Raw genomic sequence first — 17717 nt, 5'->3', positions numbered from 1 at the left:
AGATGCTTTGCATGTGTCAAGATTCTGGGGAACTTAGCTCGGGGGGCTTCAATTGAAGGCCTGAAGGAAACGGTTTTGGACAGGGTTGCGAGTAAGTTAACGGCGAGCCAGGCTCCCACGTCTAGTTAGGTTACAGACAGACCACGCCCCCCATGTTATTCTGTAGGCCTTGTCTACCGCGACAAAGCAAGTAGCGGAGTCTCACCGAGACATACCGAGACAAAATGGCACCTTGTTGCGCTGATAGAGGCGTGCCCAGAACAGTCATGTATGCGAATGCATGTCACGACCTTATCGGAAAGGTGCGTGCTATTTTCGCTCCATGGCGCTGGTATCGCGAATACTCCAAAGGAAAGAGATCTAAACGGGGAAGATGAATTGATGTTGCAGTGCGGCGTATGCCGACGGGTACTACTCTGCCATGCGCAAATCATCCGTCTGTCTTATGCCAGGACGACTATAGTGAGATCTTGCAAGCATATTCACTTGACAGCGCTCTTAGATACGGATAAAGACAGTTTCATTATGGCACCGTAGAGGCGCATTCATAGGGTATCGTATACGTCACATATCCAAACTCATTAATACATGATTAAAATATCCCATCACGTAGCCACGTTCATAACCCAATCATCACATTAAGACCGTCCCACTAGCTCCTTGAGTACCGCATGTACCAAGTCTCCTACCGTCGCAACAAGCTAGAAACAGAAGTTAGCATAGTATCGTAGTAGAATCGTGAGGTTTGACTTACCGGTGTCGCGTCTCCAATGAGTTCCGATACTTGGTTCACGAAGTTCTTGGTAAGTAGATCCTCAGCATTTCCAACCAAGCCGAGAAGACCCTTAATGGTCTTGGGGTTAAGGAATGGCACCACTGCATCTACAATACCCTGAACGTCAATCTTCTTGAGGGCTTTGAGCAGAGGTTTGGCAGCGTCGACAAGACCAGTGAGGTCAAGACCGTCCAGCTCCTTGAGCAAAGGCTCAATAATCTCAAAGAGCTCCTCAAGGTCGAGCTTGTTCAAGACCTCAATCAATGGTACTGCGCCCGAAATGAGGGTCTGTGTCTGGTTGACGAACTTGGCTGTGAGGAGATCCTCCGCGTTGTCAACGAGACCGACAATGCCCTTGATACTCTTTGGCGTAAGGAGAGGCTCGATCGCCTTGAGCAAGCCGTCAAGGTCAATGTCATCCAGAGTATCAAGTAGCGGCAGAAGCTTGTTAACCAGCTTGACGAGATCGATCTTCATGAGAGCATTGAGAAGTGGCTTGACCTTCTTGATGAGATCACCCAAGTCAATCTCGCCGAGGGCCTCAAGAAGAGGCTGGAGCTGTTTGATGAGCTTCTTGAGATCGATATCACCAAGTGCTTCCACGAGCGGTACAGCTTCACCAATAAGCGTTTGAGTCTGATTGACAAACTTGGGCGTGAGAAGATCTTCAGCGTTGCCAAGAAGATCCATGATGCCCTTGACCCCCTTGGGTGAGAGTAGCGGCGCAAGTGCGTCGAAGAGACCCTTGATGTCCAAGTCGCTGATCTCATCGAGAAGAGGTGAGAGCTTCTTGACGAGCTTGACGAGATCGATCTTGCCAATCTCCTTCAGCAGAGGGCCTACCTGGTCCAGCAATTCGGGCAGATCAGCATCCTCTAGCGAGGAGATCAGGGGAACAGCGCCAGAGATAAGCGTCTGAGTCTCGTTGACGAATTTCGATGTCAACAGATTCTCAGCGTTATCAACGAGGCGCACGATGCCCTTGATTGAGTCCTTGGTGAGAAGAGGCGCAAGAGCGCCGAGAATGCCCTCGAGATCAAGCTTGCCGAGCATCTTCAGCAGCGGTTCAACTTGGTCAAGCAGGTCCTCAAGGTTGAGCTTGGACACGCTAGTGATCAATGGTCCAGCCTTCGAGATGAGAGACTTGGTCTGGGAAACGAAGTCCTTGGTGAGAAGGTTCTCGGCGTTATCAAGCAGACCAACGATGCCATTGATGGAGTCCTTCGTAAGCAGTGGCTGGACTGCACTCAAGATGTCCTGAAGCTTAAGCTTGCCAACTTCCTTGAGCAGAGGACCAACCTGGTCGAGTAAGCCTGCAAGATCTGCCTTGTCAAGACTGTCGAGAAGAGGAGATGCCTTTCCGATGAGCGACTTGGTCTGAGAGACAAACTGCTTGGTAAGGAGGTTCTCGGCATTGTCGAGGAGTCCAACGATGCCATTGATGGAATCCTTGGTGAGGAGAGGTGCCACGGCACTGATGATATCCTGAAGCTTGAGCTTGCCGACCTCCTTGAGAAGAGGACCGACTTGATCAAGCAGACCCTTGAGATCAGCATCATCCAAGCTGTCCAGAAGAGGCGAAGCCTTGGAGATCAAAGACTTGGTCTGAGAAACAAAGTCCTTGGTGAGCAGGTTCTCGGCGTTACCCAAAAGACCGACAATACCCTTGATCGAATCCTTGGTAAGCAGTGGTGCAAGCGCATCGAGAAGACCCTTGAGATCAATCTTGCCGAGGCTGGTCAAGAGCGGGCTGGCGTTGGAGATGAGCTTCTTGGTGTCCGACACGAAATCCTTGGTCAAGAGACTCTCAGCGTTACCCAACAATCCAACGATACCCTTGATGGAGTCCTTGGTGAGGATAGGTGCCAGTGCATTGAGAACGCCAGCGAGATCAATCTTCTTCAATTCGTTGATGAGAGGACCAGCGCTGGTAAGCAAAGACTTGATGTTCTTCACTGTCTCCTTGTCGAGCAGGTCTTCGGCGTTGTTCAAAAGACCAACGAGACCTTCGATGGCGTCCTTCTTGAGAATGGGGCCAAGTGCATCGAGAATGCCCTTCAAGTCGAGATCAGACAACTTATCGATGAGAGGTGAGGCGCTGGACAACAAGGTCTTGATACTCTTGACGGTCTCCTTGGAAAGTAGATCCTCGGCGTTGTTGAGCAGTCCAACAAGGTTCTGGATGGCCTCCTTCTTCAAGATAGGGCTAAGAGCATCGAGAAGACCCTTCAGGTCGATGTCGGCAAGTTTGTCGATCAGAGGAGAAGCTTGTGACAGTAATGTCTTGATGCTCTTCACAGTCTCCTTCGACAGCAGATCCTCCGCGTTGTTCAATAGTCCAACCAAGCCCTGAATAGCCTCCTTCTTGAGGATCGGGCTGAGGGCATCAAGAACGCCCTTGAGATCGATATCTGAGAGCTTGTCGATCAATGGCGATGCTTGTGATAGTAGGGTCTTGATACTCTTGACAGTATCCTTGGACAGAAGGTCCTCGGCGTTGTTCAAGAGGCCGACGAGACCCTGAATAGCCTCCTTCTTCAGGATGGGGCTCAACGCGTCCAGAACCCCCTTGAGGTCAATGTCGGAGAGCTTCTCAATTAAGGGAGACGCCTCGGTGAGAAGAGTCTTGATGCTCTTGACGGTATCCTTGGTCAACAAGTCTTCTGCGTTGTTAAGCAGTCCGACAAGTCCTTGGATGGCCTCCTTCTTGAGGATGGGGCTCAAGGCATCAAGAACACCCTTGAGATCGACATCGTTCAACTTGTCGATCAGTGGAGACGCGGCACCGATGAGGTCTTGCGTCTGGTCCACAAACTTGGGTGTCAAGAGAGTCTCGGCGTTCTTCAGCAAGCTCAAGATACCCTTGATAGAATCATCCTTGAGGAGCGGCTGCAGCGCTTTGAGGACTTCTTCAAGGTTGAGCTTGGTGAGTTGCTCGAGAAGTGGGGCAATGTCCTTAATGATGGGGGAGACTTCACCGAGGAGACCCTGGATCTCATCGACGGTCTTGGCGGTGAGAAGATCGCCGGCGTTCTTGAGCAAGGTGACAATGCCCTGGATAGACTCCTTCTTGAGAAGTGGGTCCAAAGCTGATAGAATGCCCTCGAGATCAAGGCCGGTGAGCTTCTTGAGAAGAGGAGCAAGCTCGTCGAGAAGAGGCGAGACGTCACCAATAAGGCCCTTCGTCTGCTTGACGAAGTCTGGTGTCAAGAGGCCTGCGCCATTGGTGAGAAGACCGTTGATGTTCTTGAGGTTGTCGTCGGTGAGAAGCTTGAGAACCTTGGATACGATACCAGCGATATCGACATCCTTGAGCTGGTCGACAAGATCCTTGAGGTTGAGTTCGCCAACAAGATCCAGCAAAGGACCTGCTTTATCAAGGAGACTTCTGATTTGGTTGGGCGCGGGAGGCTTCAATGTTGCTGCGAGATAGACCATGGCATCATGGAATGCGTCAAGGAACTCGGCTGATAGGAGACCCTTGAGGGCTTTGAGAAGGTCTCCCAACTCGCCGAGAGCGTCTGTCAATCCCTTGAGGCCATCACCAAGGTCACCAAGACCATCAAGCCCAGGAATTGAGACAACGCGACTTGAACCACCGCTATCGGAATCTGAGTCGTCATCTGATCCGGATCCTGAGCTAGAGCCGCCAGATTTTGAGCCAGAACCAGAGGTAGTATTTTGTCGCCTAATCAGAACAGGTGCGCGAGGAAATCTATCACTCTTGAGAAGTGTATTCAATTCCTTTAACGCATCTGTGAGTTCTGATCGCGGTACAAGCGCGAGGTTATGCTTCTCCAAAAGCTCGACCAATTGGCCCGAGAGCTCCGGTGCGGAAACGGTCTTTGGCTCAGGGGCCGCAAGACTAAATGGCGCAAGAGCCGAGAGAAGCACCGTTGAGAACCTCATAGTGTGACAATTGAAAGAGAAGATGAGATAAGGAAACCGACTGAACTGTCTCACTATCACAGCTTGACTTGTAGCGAGGAGAAGGGGGGAGAAGAGATAATCAGGCTGCCAAGGGTTCGTTTAAAGGAGGCTCTTTATCTCAGCCAGTCATCACACACGGATTTGCTTTTCGGGAACGTTGCAGGCACTCCACAGCTGTACCCCAGAAATCATGGATGATACCGCGGCAGGGAAATTGGTGCTGGAGGGGTAGCTGTGACGATCCCTGCTGTTCTGGCCAAGAGGTGGTGAGCACCCCTGCATCTCGCAAACTATTGCGCTTTGGGCACGAGGCTTTACATCATTATCAGCCCTTTTGCACGGTCTCGTGGACAAGGTTCCTGGTCTAGCTTCTGGGGGTCACCATGGGGGTGATGGGGACCGCGCAGCTGGGTCCGTTGGTGATGAGCGCCACGGGTCAAAGCGCACTGCGACAGCGAAGACGCTAAACAGCACCGCTAGGAGGTGAGCGTACAGGGGCCGATTGGATACAATAAAACCAAGGACGACTTTGGTGGTAGAGGCCGCTAGGAATTCTTGGATATTTACGGCATGGACTCGGACAGTGGGGACGATGGTTCAGATGATAGTGTCGGGCCGTAACGTTTCAAGTAAGGTATTGCACTGACAGGTCTAGATGAGGAAACATCTTGGCAAGAATTGAGGTCAATTGAAGTTCAGTGCGGAAAAAACAAGTTTCCTACGGAATTGAATACGAATAACACTCTAAACTAATTATCGCGCTGCCTTGAAATCAACACCTCCAACCCTATTGACCACTCCAGCTCGATGGTAGTAAGTACCAGATCTAACGTATGGATCCAACTTCCAGTAGTTCATCTGTAGCAATTGAATCAACTCATCTCGCCTCTCGTGCGCTTCCTTTCCAGCGTCTGTATCAGGATTTGTGCCAATCCAATCAACAGTCGATCGATTAAACGAGTCAATCAATTCCTGTCGCTCAATCTGTATCTTTATCTTCTTCTCCTCAGACTGCATCCTCTCGTTCTCAGATGGAACAGGCTCTACATATTTGTACTCCCAAGGATCTTCACCACCATAAGACTTCTGCAAGTTCTCTTTGGCGATGAACTTGAGAAGGCCCTTGGTACCGCTGGTGAAGTGGACCTTTGATGCGACGACAGGGTCAAGCCAGTGCTTGATGACGGTCCAGACACCTGGAAAGGATTAGCATGTAAATGGAGTTGGAGGTGGCAGAGTGTCAAACATACCCCAAAATACGAATGGCGCATTGTGGACAAGCACTACCGAGAGGGTTTCGGGGTAGCGCTTCTCAAGAATATCGACGAGGAACTTGACAACATGAAAGTCCATGTTGCGAAGACCAAAGCCTGTGAGATCAAAGATCAAGCAGACCTTGTCTTGCGGCTCTCTTGCCATCACCCTCAACGTCTCGATATTGTGCAAGACGTATTCTTCCATGGACTCAGCAGATTGTTTGTGAGGATCGTGAAGGCGGACTCTGATGACATAGATGGGATAGTTGTCCTTGTCGGTTCCTCTGACGTAGCTCTTGCCTGAGCGATACTGCGCCATGAATGACTCTTCATCGGTAGTGAGGGACTTCTTCAGACCGACTGCTTCGCCGCCTCCGACAATAGTCTTCTGAATCTGTCGCTCGTCGCGCCAGTTGAGAGCAGAGACAAACATGTCAACAGCCTTGTTAACATCCCAGTCGCGAGCTCGAAGAAATCGAAGAAGCGTGGTATCGGGATGATCGGCCATGATCGACTCCCAGAGATTCCGTGAGAAATGATCAGAATCTTTGTTCTTGAGGTTTTGGAGATATTCGTCTGTGTTGTCTGGGGCATCGTGGGCGATATTCTCATTTCCGCATAATCGCAGAATATGGACCCAAGCCTCTTGGAGGCTCTTCTTTTGCTCAAGGGTGAGGTTGCCCCTAGTGCCTGGCTCAGATGAAGAAGACATTGTGATATCGAGTGTGCTGACTGATGAGAATGAGTGATTTAGAAAGCAAGCAAAGAGCTCGTTCATGAAGAACTTACGATGTGATGATCTTTCCAAAACTTCAGTTTCCAAGAAGTCGTCTAGTTATCTGTCTTGCGATGAAACAAGCAAACATGAAACGAATCACGGCGTCGTTGACATCAGCAATGTGAAGATGGACTCCCTCGGCATGGAGTGGAACTAAACTAGAGCTGCGATGATCAATTTGGGACACGTCGGAAGGTGGTCCTGAATTAGGAAACGAGCAAAAGAGCGCTATGACATTCTTAGATTGTGCCATCCATCTCATCCTTCGGCAATGCGATGCTCGCAAGCCATGGCATCTGGGGCTAATGCACCCCGCACGAGGAAGCCCCAGACGGGAGCGAAAAGGCGTCACACGCAAGCTTTACCGAATTGCGGGGTTAGAAGATGCGCTATTTGGGGCAGATTGGAGGATCAAGCTGGGAAATTGAGCATCTCGATCGAGTTTAGCTGAGGGGATCGTAGTTTGGATGCGTGGATTGGTAAACTGAGTTCCTAACTGGCGTGAATGTGGCTGCTTCTTGACAGTTGAGCTATCGCATCTATTCACCCCACGCCTGCATGCACATCGCACAGACTAGATTTGGAATCGACATGTCTGAGAGTCCACGAGTCAAGCAAACTATCGCTTCGTTAAAGTTCTGACCGACATCGACCACTTTCACTTCTTTATTAGTGCCAATTTGGGTAATTTTTTTATCAACCCTCTTCGGTCGATTTCCGTTATTTTATCATCGTGGCTGTCGTGAGGCTTGCGAGCGCTGGCCACATTGAGAATGGCTTACCCTGGAGTCTGCAATCCGCCGCCACATGGTACGCGATTTCACTTGCTTCACATGATTTGTTAGAGAGTTCCGTAGCAGCAGCGCATGCCGAAGGTTGCGTTAAATTTTTTTTCATACTGGGAAGTTGCTGTATAGTGTATAATCTAAATAGTGTATTACTCTTTTGATGTGAGCTTATTGTTAATAGCTCACCGCCAACCGTTGCATTGCGTTGCGTTGCATTGGATTCAAAGATGTTGCACAGTACTGCAATTGTATATCTGAAGATTTATGAGCAAGGAGTTGTAATTTATTAGACAAGATATCCTGTGAACCCGTTTCTCAGGATGAAAATGACGAACTACAGGGTATATTGGAATATCCAGGACCCTGGCTCTACATAACAGTATTCACATAGACCTATAGAATTAAAGGGAGACCCCGGTAGGCAGCATGATCACTTTAATAAAGCATCTGATACTTTGGGGAAATACTTAACTAAGTTCAGGATCCCAGAATAGGCTGAAAGAGCTCTTTGACATTCTGTTTTATATCATGCTCTCTGAGTCTTTTTGCATATTTTGAGAGTTCATTTTAAGTCGAAGCGTTACAGAAACAGAAGTACATTCCGTAGCGATTTATATCAAGTCAAACTTGAACTCAGATTTATACTGAGAGAGCTTCGCCCTGTCAAAAGGGCTTGGTGAATCAGGGATCATGCAGTTCAACACAGCATGCGGCTTATCCTTCCCAGTCGCATAAACTAAATCGCCGAGTCCACCAGGTTGCGAATACATGAAAACTTTAAAATAGGAGCTGACAGGCTTGATATCGAAGTGAGTTCCAGCAGGCAGCCAAGCCACTTCACCGGGGCCAATACGTGAAGAGTCAGCGTCATTTATCGTAGCTTCAAGATATCCATCCGACACATAGAAGCAGTGGTCGACGTCTGGGAACCGAATTCCGCCAGAGAGAAACCTGAGTTTCAAACTGGTTAGACCCTTCGAGGGTAGCCATGCTGTACCTGTTTCCAGATTCGGCTCCGGTGACATATGGACGAACGGCCGTTCCGCCGAGAACAGCACTTGGTCCTGTGCGGTTGCGCAGGAAGTATGGCTTTTGAGATCCAGGCAGCTGGTTTTCCGAAACTCTCCAAGCCTGCGGCTCAACGAGCTCATGGTCCGGCACAGTAATCACGTCGAACTCGGTCATGACATTTGCGACGCCGGTGTTGAGCTTTTCAGCAACCCTTTCAAGGTCGGCATTCGGCCACATCGGACCGCTGTATAACTCACCCAGACCTCGAAACATATGCTCAAATCCAGCAGGAGTGATTATACCGAAGATCTTGGTATGATCACCAATGAACTGATACGCATGGATAGCGCCCTTAAAATGATCAGTATGATGTACAAAGGCACGGGAATTTTGACTCGCCGGAGCAAGACTAGCGTAGTCTCCGGGGTTGAGGATTTTGCACTGGTCATTGAGCCAGACCTTCAACTGGCTCTTGATGCAAGAAGTCATGGTGGGTATGCTTATGATAGTGAGTTGGCACAGGAGAGGGAAAGGCTTGACCACCGCTTGTTAGAATGGTGAACTTCCCGTCCGTGTCTTTTCCAGTCAGGAGGAAACGAACAACTGATGGAGTGCCCGAGACGTAGATTTGGCGAATGATTCGAAGATGCAGGGATCTTTGGCAGCAGATGATTTTCCAGCTACCGATGGTGGGAGTAAAATGTGCTCCATGGCTATGTATTAAATGAAAGTAAAATACAAGATATAGGCTTTTCTGGTGATTTCAGACTATTCAGAATCTTTGAATCAGCTGATTCATCATCGGCTGGGCCGTCGAGTATTTATCGTATATCACCCCTCCCACCGTATGTGAATCTGGGGAAATCAAGCATACGAAACGTATGACAATGCATTGTAACGGTTAGAGTTGTCGGATGCAAGGTTTGCTTGGGTATATATGCCGAGATTAACTTTCATCGTCGGTTTCGGCGCTTACTGGAGGAGCGAAATACGACAAAACTGACATTTACAGTCTCATGATCGATGAGCTCTCTTGGAAACACGTCCAACAGCGTCGCTATTAAACGGAGATTTCGAGACCGTCGCGCTCGGCTCGGTCTTCATATCGGTCTTTCTATTTTGCGCTCGCCGAGCGAAACCAATAGTTGGCCAAGAATGTCATATTAGGACTGTGCTCCGAGACTTATGGCCCGTTAATGCGGGTCACGAACGCCTCTTCCTCAACGGTAGTCATTCTCGGGAACCGGATTTGGCAATAGTCACTGTTTCAAGGCTCAACGATCGGCGTTTGGTGCTCATAGCTGCCGCTTACTCTTCGTCGGATGTCGGGTAAGGGCATCATGATATATCCGAAGTTTGGATATATGAAGATGAGAATGCGATTGCGAAAACTAAGAAAGAAAGTCAAATAGAGCTACCGAGTCACAGTTTCTTCCCATAACAAAACAAGTCAATCAATCGTCTTCCGAAATGGACCAGCTCTCTTCAGTTCCCAGCTCAATTGCCGAAAGCATTGAGCCAACCTTGAAAATTTACCTCCCACTTCTCAACAAGAACTCAACTGCCATCAAATCAACTTTGAGAAAAACATTCTCTTATGGCCCAAACCATCGCAACATCCTGGATATCTATTATCCCGCTAACAACCCCACCGGGGTTGGGTGTCCTGTCTTCATTTATACATATGGAGGCGGCTTCACTCGAGGAGATAGAGCCTCTGAAGATCATCTACTCTACCAAAACCTCGGACACTTCTTTGCCGAGAAATGCGGATTCGTCACTGTTATTCCGGACTATCGCCTTGTACCAGAGGCACGATTTCCTTCTGGCGGACAAGATATCGAGATGGTTGTGAAGTGGCTTATAGAAAACAATGACAAGATTGGAGGCTCGCATCCAAGACCGTTGTTCATGATGGGCAACTCTGCTGGTGCTGTTCATCTTTGCACATTCTTGCTGCACCCTTCGTTCGCTGAGATTCGCGGCAAGATCACAAGTAACAGCGATACTTGCCCCCTGCGGCTCAAGGCTGCTGTCTTTTGCTCAATGCCGACGTCATTCCGCAACCCCCGCCCTTACCGGGTTCCTGTTCTCGCAACCTACTACGGACAGACGATGGAGCAGGACTGTCCCCTCGGACTTGTTGAGGCCTGTAACAAAGATAAGAACATTTCGGATGTTGCACCCGGGGTCCAGTTCCTTCTGCTGTATGGATCTCTTGACCCCGAAGATGAGATTTTGGCCTGCAACAAGGAGTTTATTGAGCTTTGGCGATCGGGTAAGGGAAGCACGGGAGTAGAGCTCGAAGTTCAGGTTATGGAGGGCCACAACCATATCTCACCTCCGCCAGCTCTTGGTACCAATATCTCGAGAGAGGAGGCCTGGGGCTTTAACGTAGCTGGATTCTGCAACGCAGCAGCCCGAAGTTGAGGTGAGATCTTGGTGTTAATTGATCATGATATCAAAGGAAGAAGTAGAAGTATCGATGGGTTAGGAATTTGGATGGAGTACTCAGATAGTGAGGACGTAGCCAGTGACTTCCATTCTGCTAAATATGTACGTGAGAAATAGATATATACAATTGAACCATTTCATTAGGCATCATTCTACCACCAACGCTTTATCCAACTAGGACATTTCGTTGTATGATCCAGCGACATACATCAACAACAGCTTACAGAGCGTTGACCAAGGCATTGAAAGCAGCCTTGGGCTGGTAGTTGCTGTCGTAGAGGAGGGGGTTCTCACCAGGTCGCCACGAGTCCTTGTCAGAGACACCCCAGACAGTGATGCCGACACACTTAGGAACGGCAAGGCAAGCGTTCATGACAGTAAGGTAATCGTTAGCACTGGCGCCAGAGATATCAAGCTCAGTGATGGCAATCTCCTTGGCGTCTGAGGCAGCAAGAGCTCGGAGAGCAGCAGGAACACCAGAGGCAGGATTCCAGCCACTAGGAGCAGCAAGATGGCCCTGAGATCCAATACCGTCGATGGGAATACCGGCAGCAATCCACTTGTTAACGTGAGCGACCATTCCGCGGGTGAGCTTAGCATAGTCAGACTTGTCGAGATTGTAATCATTGATGTAGAGCTTGGCAGCGGGATCAGCGGCGCGGGCAGCGCGGAAAGCAATACCGACAAAGTCCTCACCGAGAACTCGGCTGAAGACACTGTCGCGGAGGTTACCGTCCTCAGCGAAGATCTCGTTGACGACATCCCACTGAAGGATCTTGCCCTTGTAGCGGGTGACCATGGTCTTGACGTGGTTCTCGATGACCGCGGTGAGGGTAGAGCGATCGTTGATGTTCTGAACCCACTGAGGCAGTTGAGAGTGCCAGAGAAGAGTGTGGCCACGGATAAGCTTGCCGTTCTGAGTGGCGAAGTCGACGACCTTGTCAGCGTTGCTGAAGGTGAAGGAGTTGCGCGAAGCTGTTCCATGTCAGATGGCGATTCAAATTGTCTTCGAAATAGGGAACCTTACGCTCAATGGCATCCCACTTCATGCTGTTCTCGCATGTCACTTGACCAAACTGGGCCTTGACAATGTTGATCAGAGGGTTGTTGTTAAGGTGGTAGTGGTCGATCTCGGTACCAAAGTACTGCTTGCCCTTGGCCTTGAACTTGGCGTCGAGACCAGTGCCGCCGCTGTTTCCGCCAGTAGGCTGAGGAGTTCCACCACCCTGAGTTGACGAAGGCTGGGGCTCAGATCCTCCAGATCCGGGAACACACTGATAGTACCAGTCGTTGATCTTCTCACACTTCAGACCACTAGCGCAAGTTGTAGCACCGGTCCAGCCATTGCCACCGCCTGTAAGAAGTTTTAGCTATCGAGTATCGAGTTCATCGGGGCCGCTGCAACGTACACTGTCCCCAGATGGGAGCCTGGGCAAGGGCGGACACGGGAGCGAGAGCGAGGAGAACCGAAAAAGTATGCATTTTGACTGATCTCAGTGAGTTGATGCTTCGAAGCAGAAGATACTATCTGAAGATATTGAACGCAACGTCAAGGGGTTACTCCCGTCCTTATATATAGCTTTGATATAGCATCCTACATGGCATATTCGCCCCCGGCTCTACAGAATCGCAAATTCTGACCAATCCGACCTATTCCATCGTGTTTTGCCGGGAAATTGGCATATCTGGGGTTATAGAGCCTTATGTGCGGAGAACCAAGCTCCGAATGAGGCCCATTGAGGAAATGTCGGAGCATCGCCAAGTTTGTCGTCAACACCCTAAACAGAAAGCTGCCATGGTGCCCCCCGCAAATATGGGTCGTTATTTAATTGTGCAGCGGATAATATGATTTTGAGATCGAGACCTACTACAAGTTGGGGAGGGTTTCTTAATGCGTGCTGATGTTACGTCCCTTTCCGGGACTAGATGCCAAGCTGGGGGCTGTAACATCGAAATTGTTGTTCAGAGGTCTGCGGGGAATGGATTGTGAATTTAGCCGATCAGCGAACGTCTGCCTCTATTGTTTGAAGCTTTGCTGGATTGATGTATATTGGCAATATTATAGCATGATCCGATTAGCGAGCATGGCAAAGACACCCGATACTCCGAATCATTCAATTTGCCTATACTTGGTGCAAACTAGCTACGTACCGGAGTACGGAGGCAATTATTGAATAGATCATTGTAGAAGATAGAGTCGGTATGCTGATGACAGCTGTCTCTCTGAAAATCCACACCTGTCCAAGCGAGCACCTTATATCGAGGAAAGTTAAGCTTACTTGGTTAGCTCTCGCCGTGGATCATCGTAAAGCTGTCCAATGCAGTTCAATACACTGTCTTAACTATTCTTAAAGCGTCAATGAATTGCCATGTCTCTTGCCGAGCCTGCCCAGAGATGGGGTTAGGTTGCATCCAACTCCAACGAAGGATGCGGAGGATGCCATTTATGAACTGATTTGGCAGAATTGGATCAGCTCGTCCGGCTAATCACCGACAATTCTTAGAAATCTGACATCCACGTGGTGGCATGCTTGCTGAACTCTAGGCGCTCCTATGGATTGAAGCCAAGAGCTGGACTTTTCTATGCGCGTGCCTAGCAATGCATTGAGATTCGCAAAGGAGGGTATCCAGAAAAGGCGATCTTGCCTAATTTCAATTGTTCTTGGGAAGAAGTTGAGTGCTCGTGGTCAGACTGAATTGCCGATGATAAGTTACTGGAATCGAGGCACTTGTATGATTCTTGATGTTTTAGGTGACGTTGCTCAGAGCTAAGATCATGTTACTCATAGCTTAGATGATGTAATTTATAAGTTAGACTTGGAATTGTTTAGAACGACAACTAGATAAAGGAGGGAGAATGAAACTGTGAGAATAACTGCATCTATTATGTATAGCCGCAGTTGAAGAGCTCAATGGAACTGTGTATGGTCTGATGTTGAACTGCTTACATACTCTTCCGTCTCCGCTTCAGGCGCCCACGATTAACTTCCCGCTGACTCAGACTTGTACAATTCACACTGGCTGGCTCCACGATGAAACCATAAGCATGAACCGTGTAATACGACTGGCCAAGACCCCCTCTAATTGCTTACAGGCGTAGAATGTAACATTAGATCTGTCACTACCGTAGCTTGAGTTTCAGCTCATCACGGTGGTTCTTCTGCAAAGCGGCGGAAACAAGTTGGTATTTACTAACGAGAAACGAAAGGCTATTCTTGATACATAAGACTATCTTCACTTATACTCCAACCCCGTAGAGATATCTCCCCATCTCGCTCCAGCCATATCCGCAAAGTAATTCGACTTGGGACTCCACAAACCCGTGCCGCCTTTGGGGAACACAGAGCTAGCAGTCTTGAGATAGGTCGAAGACAGGCTCATCATTGGCTTCACTGGCATACCACTTGCTGAAGACAGACGTGGAACCACGACGCTGGTCTTGCTCTGTGTCATCTTGTTCAGAATGCGCACAAACAGTCTCGCGCTGACATCAGCACCAAGTGTCCACGACGCATTCTCATATCCGAACATGAAAAGCAGGTTTGGCACATCCTGGAGCATCACGGTCTTCCATGCGAACTTATCGGCGACGTTGAAGGGGACGTCGTCAATGCTGAACTTGATACCTCCACCGAAACGAACCTTCAGACCAGTTGCTGTGACGATAAGATCGGGATGTAATGAAGCTCCAGACTCAAGCTCAATGCTCTTCTCAGTGATAGTCTTGATCTTATCCGTCACAACATTCGCTTTACCCGAGCGAATAGCCGCGAAGAAATCACCATCCTGGCTGGCGCAGAATCGTTGCTCCCAAGGATTATATCGAGGCTTGAAGTGAGGATCCCAGCTGACATCAGGAGGAAGATTCTTGGTGGTGACATACTTGATGAGCTTCTTGGCCAGACCTGGGCAAGACTTGCAGAACACGTTGGTAAGATAGCTTCGAACCAGCCAGAGGAGTCTGTTGAGGAACAGGGCGATGCTGGCGGGGAAAAGAGTCAAGAGAAGACGTGTGAAAAAGCTGCTTGATGGGAGAGGGAAGATGTAGCCTGGACTTCTCTGCAGCATGGTAACGCGCTTGGCTTTGTCGGACATGGATGGAAGAATTGTAACGGCGGTAGCTCCACTGCCAATGATGACGACCTCCTTGTTGGTGTAATCGTAGTCCTCGGGCCAGAATTGAGGGTGGATGACCTTGCCTTGGAACTTCTCAATTCCAGGAATCACAGTCTGCAGAGGGGTCTGGTAATCATAATAGCCAGTGCCGAGGAGTAGAAATCGACCCCGGAAGGTAACTGGCTTCTCATCACCAGGTCGCGTAACCTGAAGCTGCCATCGCCTCTCCTTGGAAGACCAGTTGGCTTCTGTAACAGAGTGCTTGTAGCAAATATGGTGGTCAATGCCAGTCGATCGTGCCGACTCGATCATGTAGTCCTTGATCTTGTCACCCGGTGCGAGCGACTGGTCATGCTTCCAGGGACTCCATGGGAAGCCAAAGGTGAAGATATCAGAGTCGGATCGAATGCCAGGATACTTGAAGAGATCCCATGTGCCGCCGATGGAGTCGCGGCCTTCGAGGATGGCGTAGGTCAAGTCGGAAGGGCCTTCTGTTTGGAGACGGTAGGCGGCGTTGATGCCAGAGATCCCAGCGCCGATGATGATAACATCAAAGGTATTAGGTTCTTCTGCTTTTGGTGCCATGTTGATGAGTGATGCCTGAGTAGTTTGTGTTGTTGTTGATGCTGTCCACAGTGGACGTTGAAGGTCAATTTTGTACGAAGATGCTGAAGAAGGAGTTTGAATGATTGGCACTCCGTTGGATCAATAAACGTCCCGATGATAGACAAAAGATAGCAAGCCTCGGTACTTTAACAATAGCAATCAGGGTCTCGTGTCACAGCTCCTCGAATGAGTAGCTAAGTTCTGGTTAAGCTTCCGAGTCCGACAGGCGACAATATGAACCCATCCTTCCGCCCCCGCGGGGCCCGTCTCCGATAAAGACCCAAATCTTTCATGACAACTAACTAAAGTAATAACGTCATGCTTGAGCTTTGACTGGGGGCGAGCAAAGTGTTGATCGCAAGCTAAACTCTATACAGAAATTTCGCGTTGAGGGTTCTGAAGATTGTGGGGTAGCCTCGGCACGTCCCCAGTGATCGTCTTCATGGGGGGGAGACGCCAAACTACCGAGAGAATCACGCGACGGACGAGACAAGACTTGTCAAATCTGCAGAGCTGATCATCTTGGCTCCGAAGAGGGGTAGATCACTGAAACAAATGACGAAATGTTTCGAGGTTCATTAGAAATTTACATGTGAAGTTTGTTGAGCTATGTAGATCTTGTAGAAACTTCGATATCCTTCTGCCTACTTACTGTACCTTAGCCTCTGACCTGCAGCCTCCATCACGAAAAAGAGATTATGCATAGCTTCGTAGATTCAACCCCGCACGATGGTTCAAGAAACGCCTCGCATGCTCAGCTGCCTTTTCTGCCTCGGCTGTGAAGTCAATCCTGTCGCCCAGCAGAATAATGTCATGAGGGCAACCTTCCGAGATGTCCAGGTACATTGGCCAGCCATTCTTCTTGTAGCGTGCGACGAAGTTGGTGATGTCGTCGCATAGAACTTCGCCGCCTCCGGCGTTGACGTAGACTGGGAAAGGCTTCTCGATCTGGAAGGGATGGCGCAGAGGGGACAAGTATGGACTGGCTGGGTCAATTGCGCCAAAGCCAGAGACTGTCGTTGCGCCCCAGCGCGCAAAGTGCATGTTGAGATAATCCGTCTTGTAGTTGGGTGATTGAGTTGCATCTTGCTCCAAAGCGCCGGCGACATCAGTCCAAGGCGACCAAAGAGCCATTGCGCGGGGAAATGGGACCTCGTCAATTTGGCCGTACTCGTGAATGTAGCGTACCAAGGCGAGAGCTAGATTTGCGCCAGCTGAATCGCCTGAGAAGATGATTTGGTCCGCAGGAATGCCTCTTGTCTTGATGAGATGAAGATAGGCTGTAAGTGCATCCTGAAGAGGAGCGGGAAACTGCCCATTCTTGCTGCTGGACAGTCGGTAGTTGGGCGAGCAGACATGCGTAGCACCCATATGCTTAATGAGAGTCTTGGCCGTGAACCCAGTATCTTCATCACGACCATTTCCAATTACAAAACCGCCTCCATGAAAGTGCAAGACGACCACCATGCCAGGATGGACGATGCCAGCGGGGGGTGGTCGCGCGGGTGTCCATGTCATGCCCAATTGCGCAGGCTGAACCGTGTAATCCGAACAAATTCCTCTGTACAACTTTGGCGACCGTGGAGCGACGACTTCGAATCGGTTCTTCTCTTTGCCTTGGTCAAATCTCATTTTGTCGCCTGATTTGGTGAGAGACCAGTAGAGCAGCAAGAGCCGGACAACGCGGACACGGACAGCTTGGTTCAGCGTCCATTTTTTGTTTGGTCGGAGCCATGGGACGAGACAGAGGGAAATGTCGAATAAAAAGCGCGAAAGAAGCCATGGTGTGATAATAAATGCGTAGGTATAGCCAAATGCTGTTTTGAGTGTGCTTAATACTGCCATGATTAATAAATCGTTCGTGTAAGTTGCTGAGGCTGTTGGTGATTATTAACGAGGAGGAAAAGCGGTAGAGCGACGCCGCGGGACCCGAGGTCTTTAAGTAATTCGCCTGCCTCGGTCAACAAACTTACAGCATATTCCCGGTCAAAAAGAGAGTTCTA

The 17717-nt window shown here is 49.4% G+C and overlaps 7 protein-coding genes across 7 annotated transcripts; 1 reads left to right on the top strand and 6 right to left on the bottom strand.

Annotated features, from left to right (window-relative positions):
- Nucleotides 1-503: 503 nt before the first annotated feature.
- On the bottom strand, nucleotides 504-4769 carry FOXG_13418 (uncharacterized protein). The gene is made up of 2 exons (XM_018393398.1): nucleotides 755-4769; nucleotides 504-701 (listed from the first exon to the last, which is right to left on the bottom strand). The coding sequence occupies exons 1-2, from the start codon at nucleotides 4682-4684 to the stop codon at nucleotides 639-641; spliced, it is 3993 nt and encodes a 1330-aa protein (XP_018252655.1). The 5' UTR covers nucleotides 4685-4769; the 3' UTR covers nucleotides 504-638.
- A 604-nt stretch (nucleotides 4770-5373) lies between these two features.
- FOXG_13417 (uncharacterized protein) lies at nucleotides 5374-6871 on the bottom strand. Its single transcript, XM_018393397.1, has 3 exons — nucleotides 6751-6871; nucleotides 5956-6693; nucleotides 5374-5901 (listed from the first exon to the last, which is right to left on the bottom strand). Exons 2-3 carry the CDS (start codon nucleotides 6671-6673, stop codon nucleotides 5459-5461), a joined length of 1161 nt encoding a protein of 386 aa, XP_018252654.1. The 5' UTR covers nucleotides 6674-6693; nucleotides 6751-6871; the 3' UTR covers nucleotides 5374-5458.
- Nucleotides 6872-8138: 1267 nt separating this feature from the next.
- Nucleotides 8139-9027, bottom strand: FOXG_13416 (uncharacterized protein; the record flags this gene model as incomplete). The annotated part of the gene is made up of 2 exons (XM_018393396.1): nucleotides 8139-8478; nucleotides 8525-9027. 2 exons carry the CDS (start codon nucleotides 9025-9027, stop codon nucleotides 8139-8141), a joined length of 843 nt encoding a protein of 280 aa, XP_018252653.1.
- Nucleotides 9028-10008: 981 nt separating this feature from the next.
- Nucleotides 10009-10968, top strand: FOXG_21163 (uncharacterized protein; the record flags this gene model as incomplete). Its single annotated transcript, XM_018401490.1, has 1 exon — nucleotides 10009-10968. One exon carries the CDS (start codon nucleotides 10009-10011, stop codon nucleotides 10966-10968), a length of 960 nt encoding a protein of 319 aa, XP_018252652.1.
- Nucleotide 10969: 1 nt separating this feature from the next.
- FOXG_13415 (endoglucanase type F) lies at nucleotides 10970-12523 on the bottom strand. The gene is made up of 3 exons (XM_018393395.1): nucleotides 12402-12523; nucleotides 12020-12346; nucleotides 10970-11967 (listed from the first exon to the last, which is right to left on the bottom strand). The coding sequence occupies exons 1-3, from the start codon at nucleotides 12472-12474 to the stop codon at nucleotides 11213-11215; spliced, it is 1155 nt and encodes a 384-aa protein (XP_018252651.1). The 5' UTR covers nucleotides 12475-12523; the 3' UTR covers nucleotides 10970-11212.
- A 1637-nt stretch (nucleotides 12524-14160) lies between these two features.
- On the bottom strand, nucleotides 14161-15930 carry FOXG_13414 (uncharacterized protein). Its single transcript, XM_018393394.1, has one exon. It carries the CDS (start codon nucleotides 15691-15693, stop codon nucleotides 14227-14229), a length of 1467 nt encoding a protein of 488 aa, XP_018252650.1. The 5' UTR covers nucleotides 15694-15930; the 3' UTR covers nucleotides 14161-14226.
- A 343-nt stretch (nucleotides 15931-16273) lies between these two features.
- Nucleotides 16274-17610, bottom strand: FOXG_13413 (uncharacterized protein). Its single transcript, XM_018393393.1, has one exon. It carries the CDS (start codon nucleotides 17557-17559, stop codon nucleotides 16411-16413), a length of 1149 nt encoding a protein of 382 aa, XP_018252649.1. The 5' UTR covers nucleotides 17560-17610; the 3' UTR covers nucleotides 16274-16410.
- Nucleotides 17611-17717: the final 107 nt, after the last annotated feature.

The sequence above is a fragment of the Fusarium oxysporum genome, chromosome 12, assembly GCF_000149955.1.
Source record: "Fusarium oxysporum f. sp. lycopersici 4287 chromosome 12, whole genome shotgun sequence".
In the NCBI taxonomy this organism is placed as follows: domain Eukaryota; kingdom Fungi; phylum Ascomycota; class Sordariomycetes; order Hypocreales; family Nectriaceae; genus Fusarium; species Fusarium oxysporum.
Note: the sequence above shows the minus strand (reverse complement) of the source record. Positions and strands in the feature narration are given on the sequence as shown.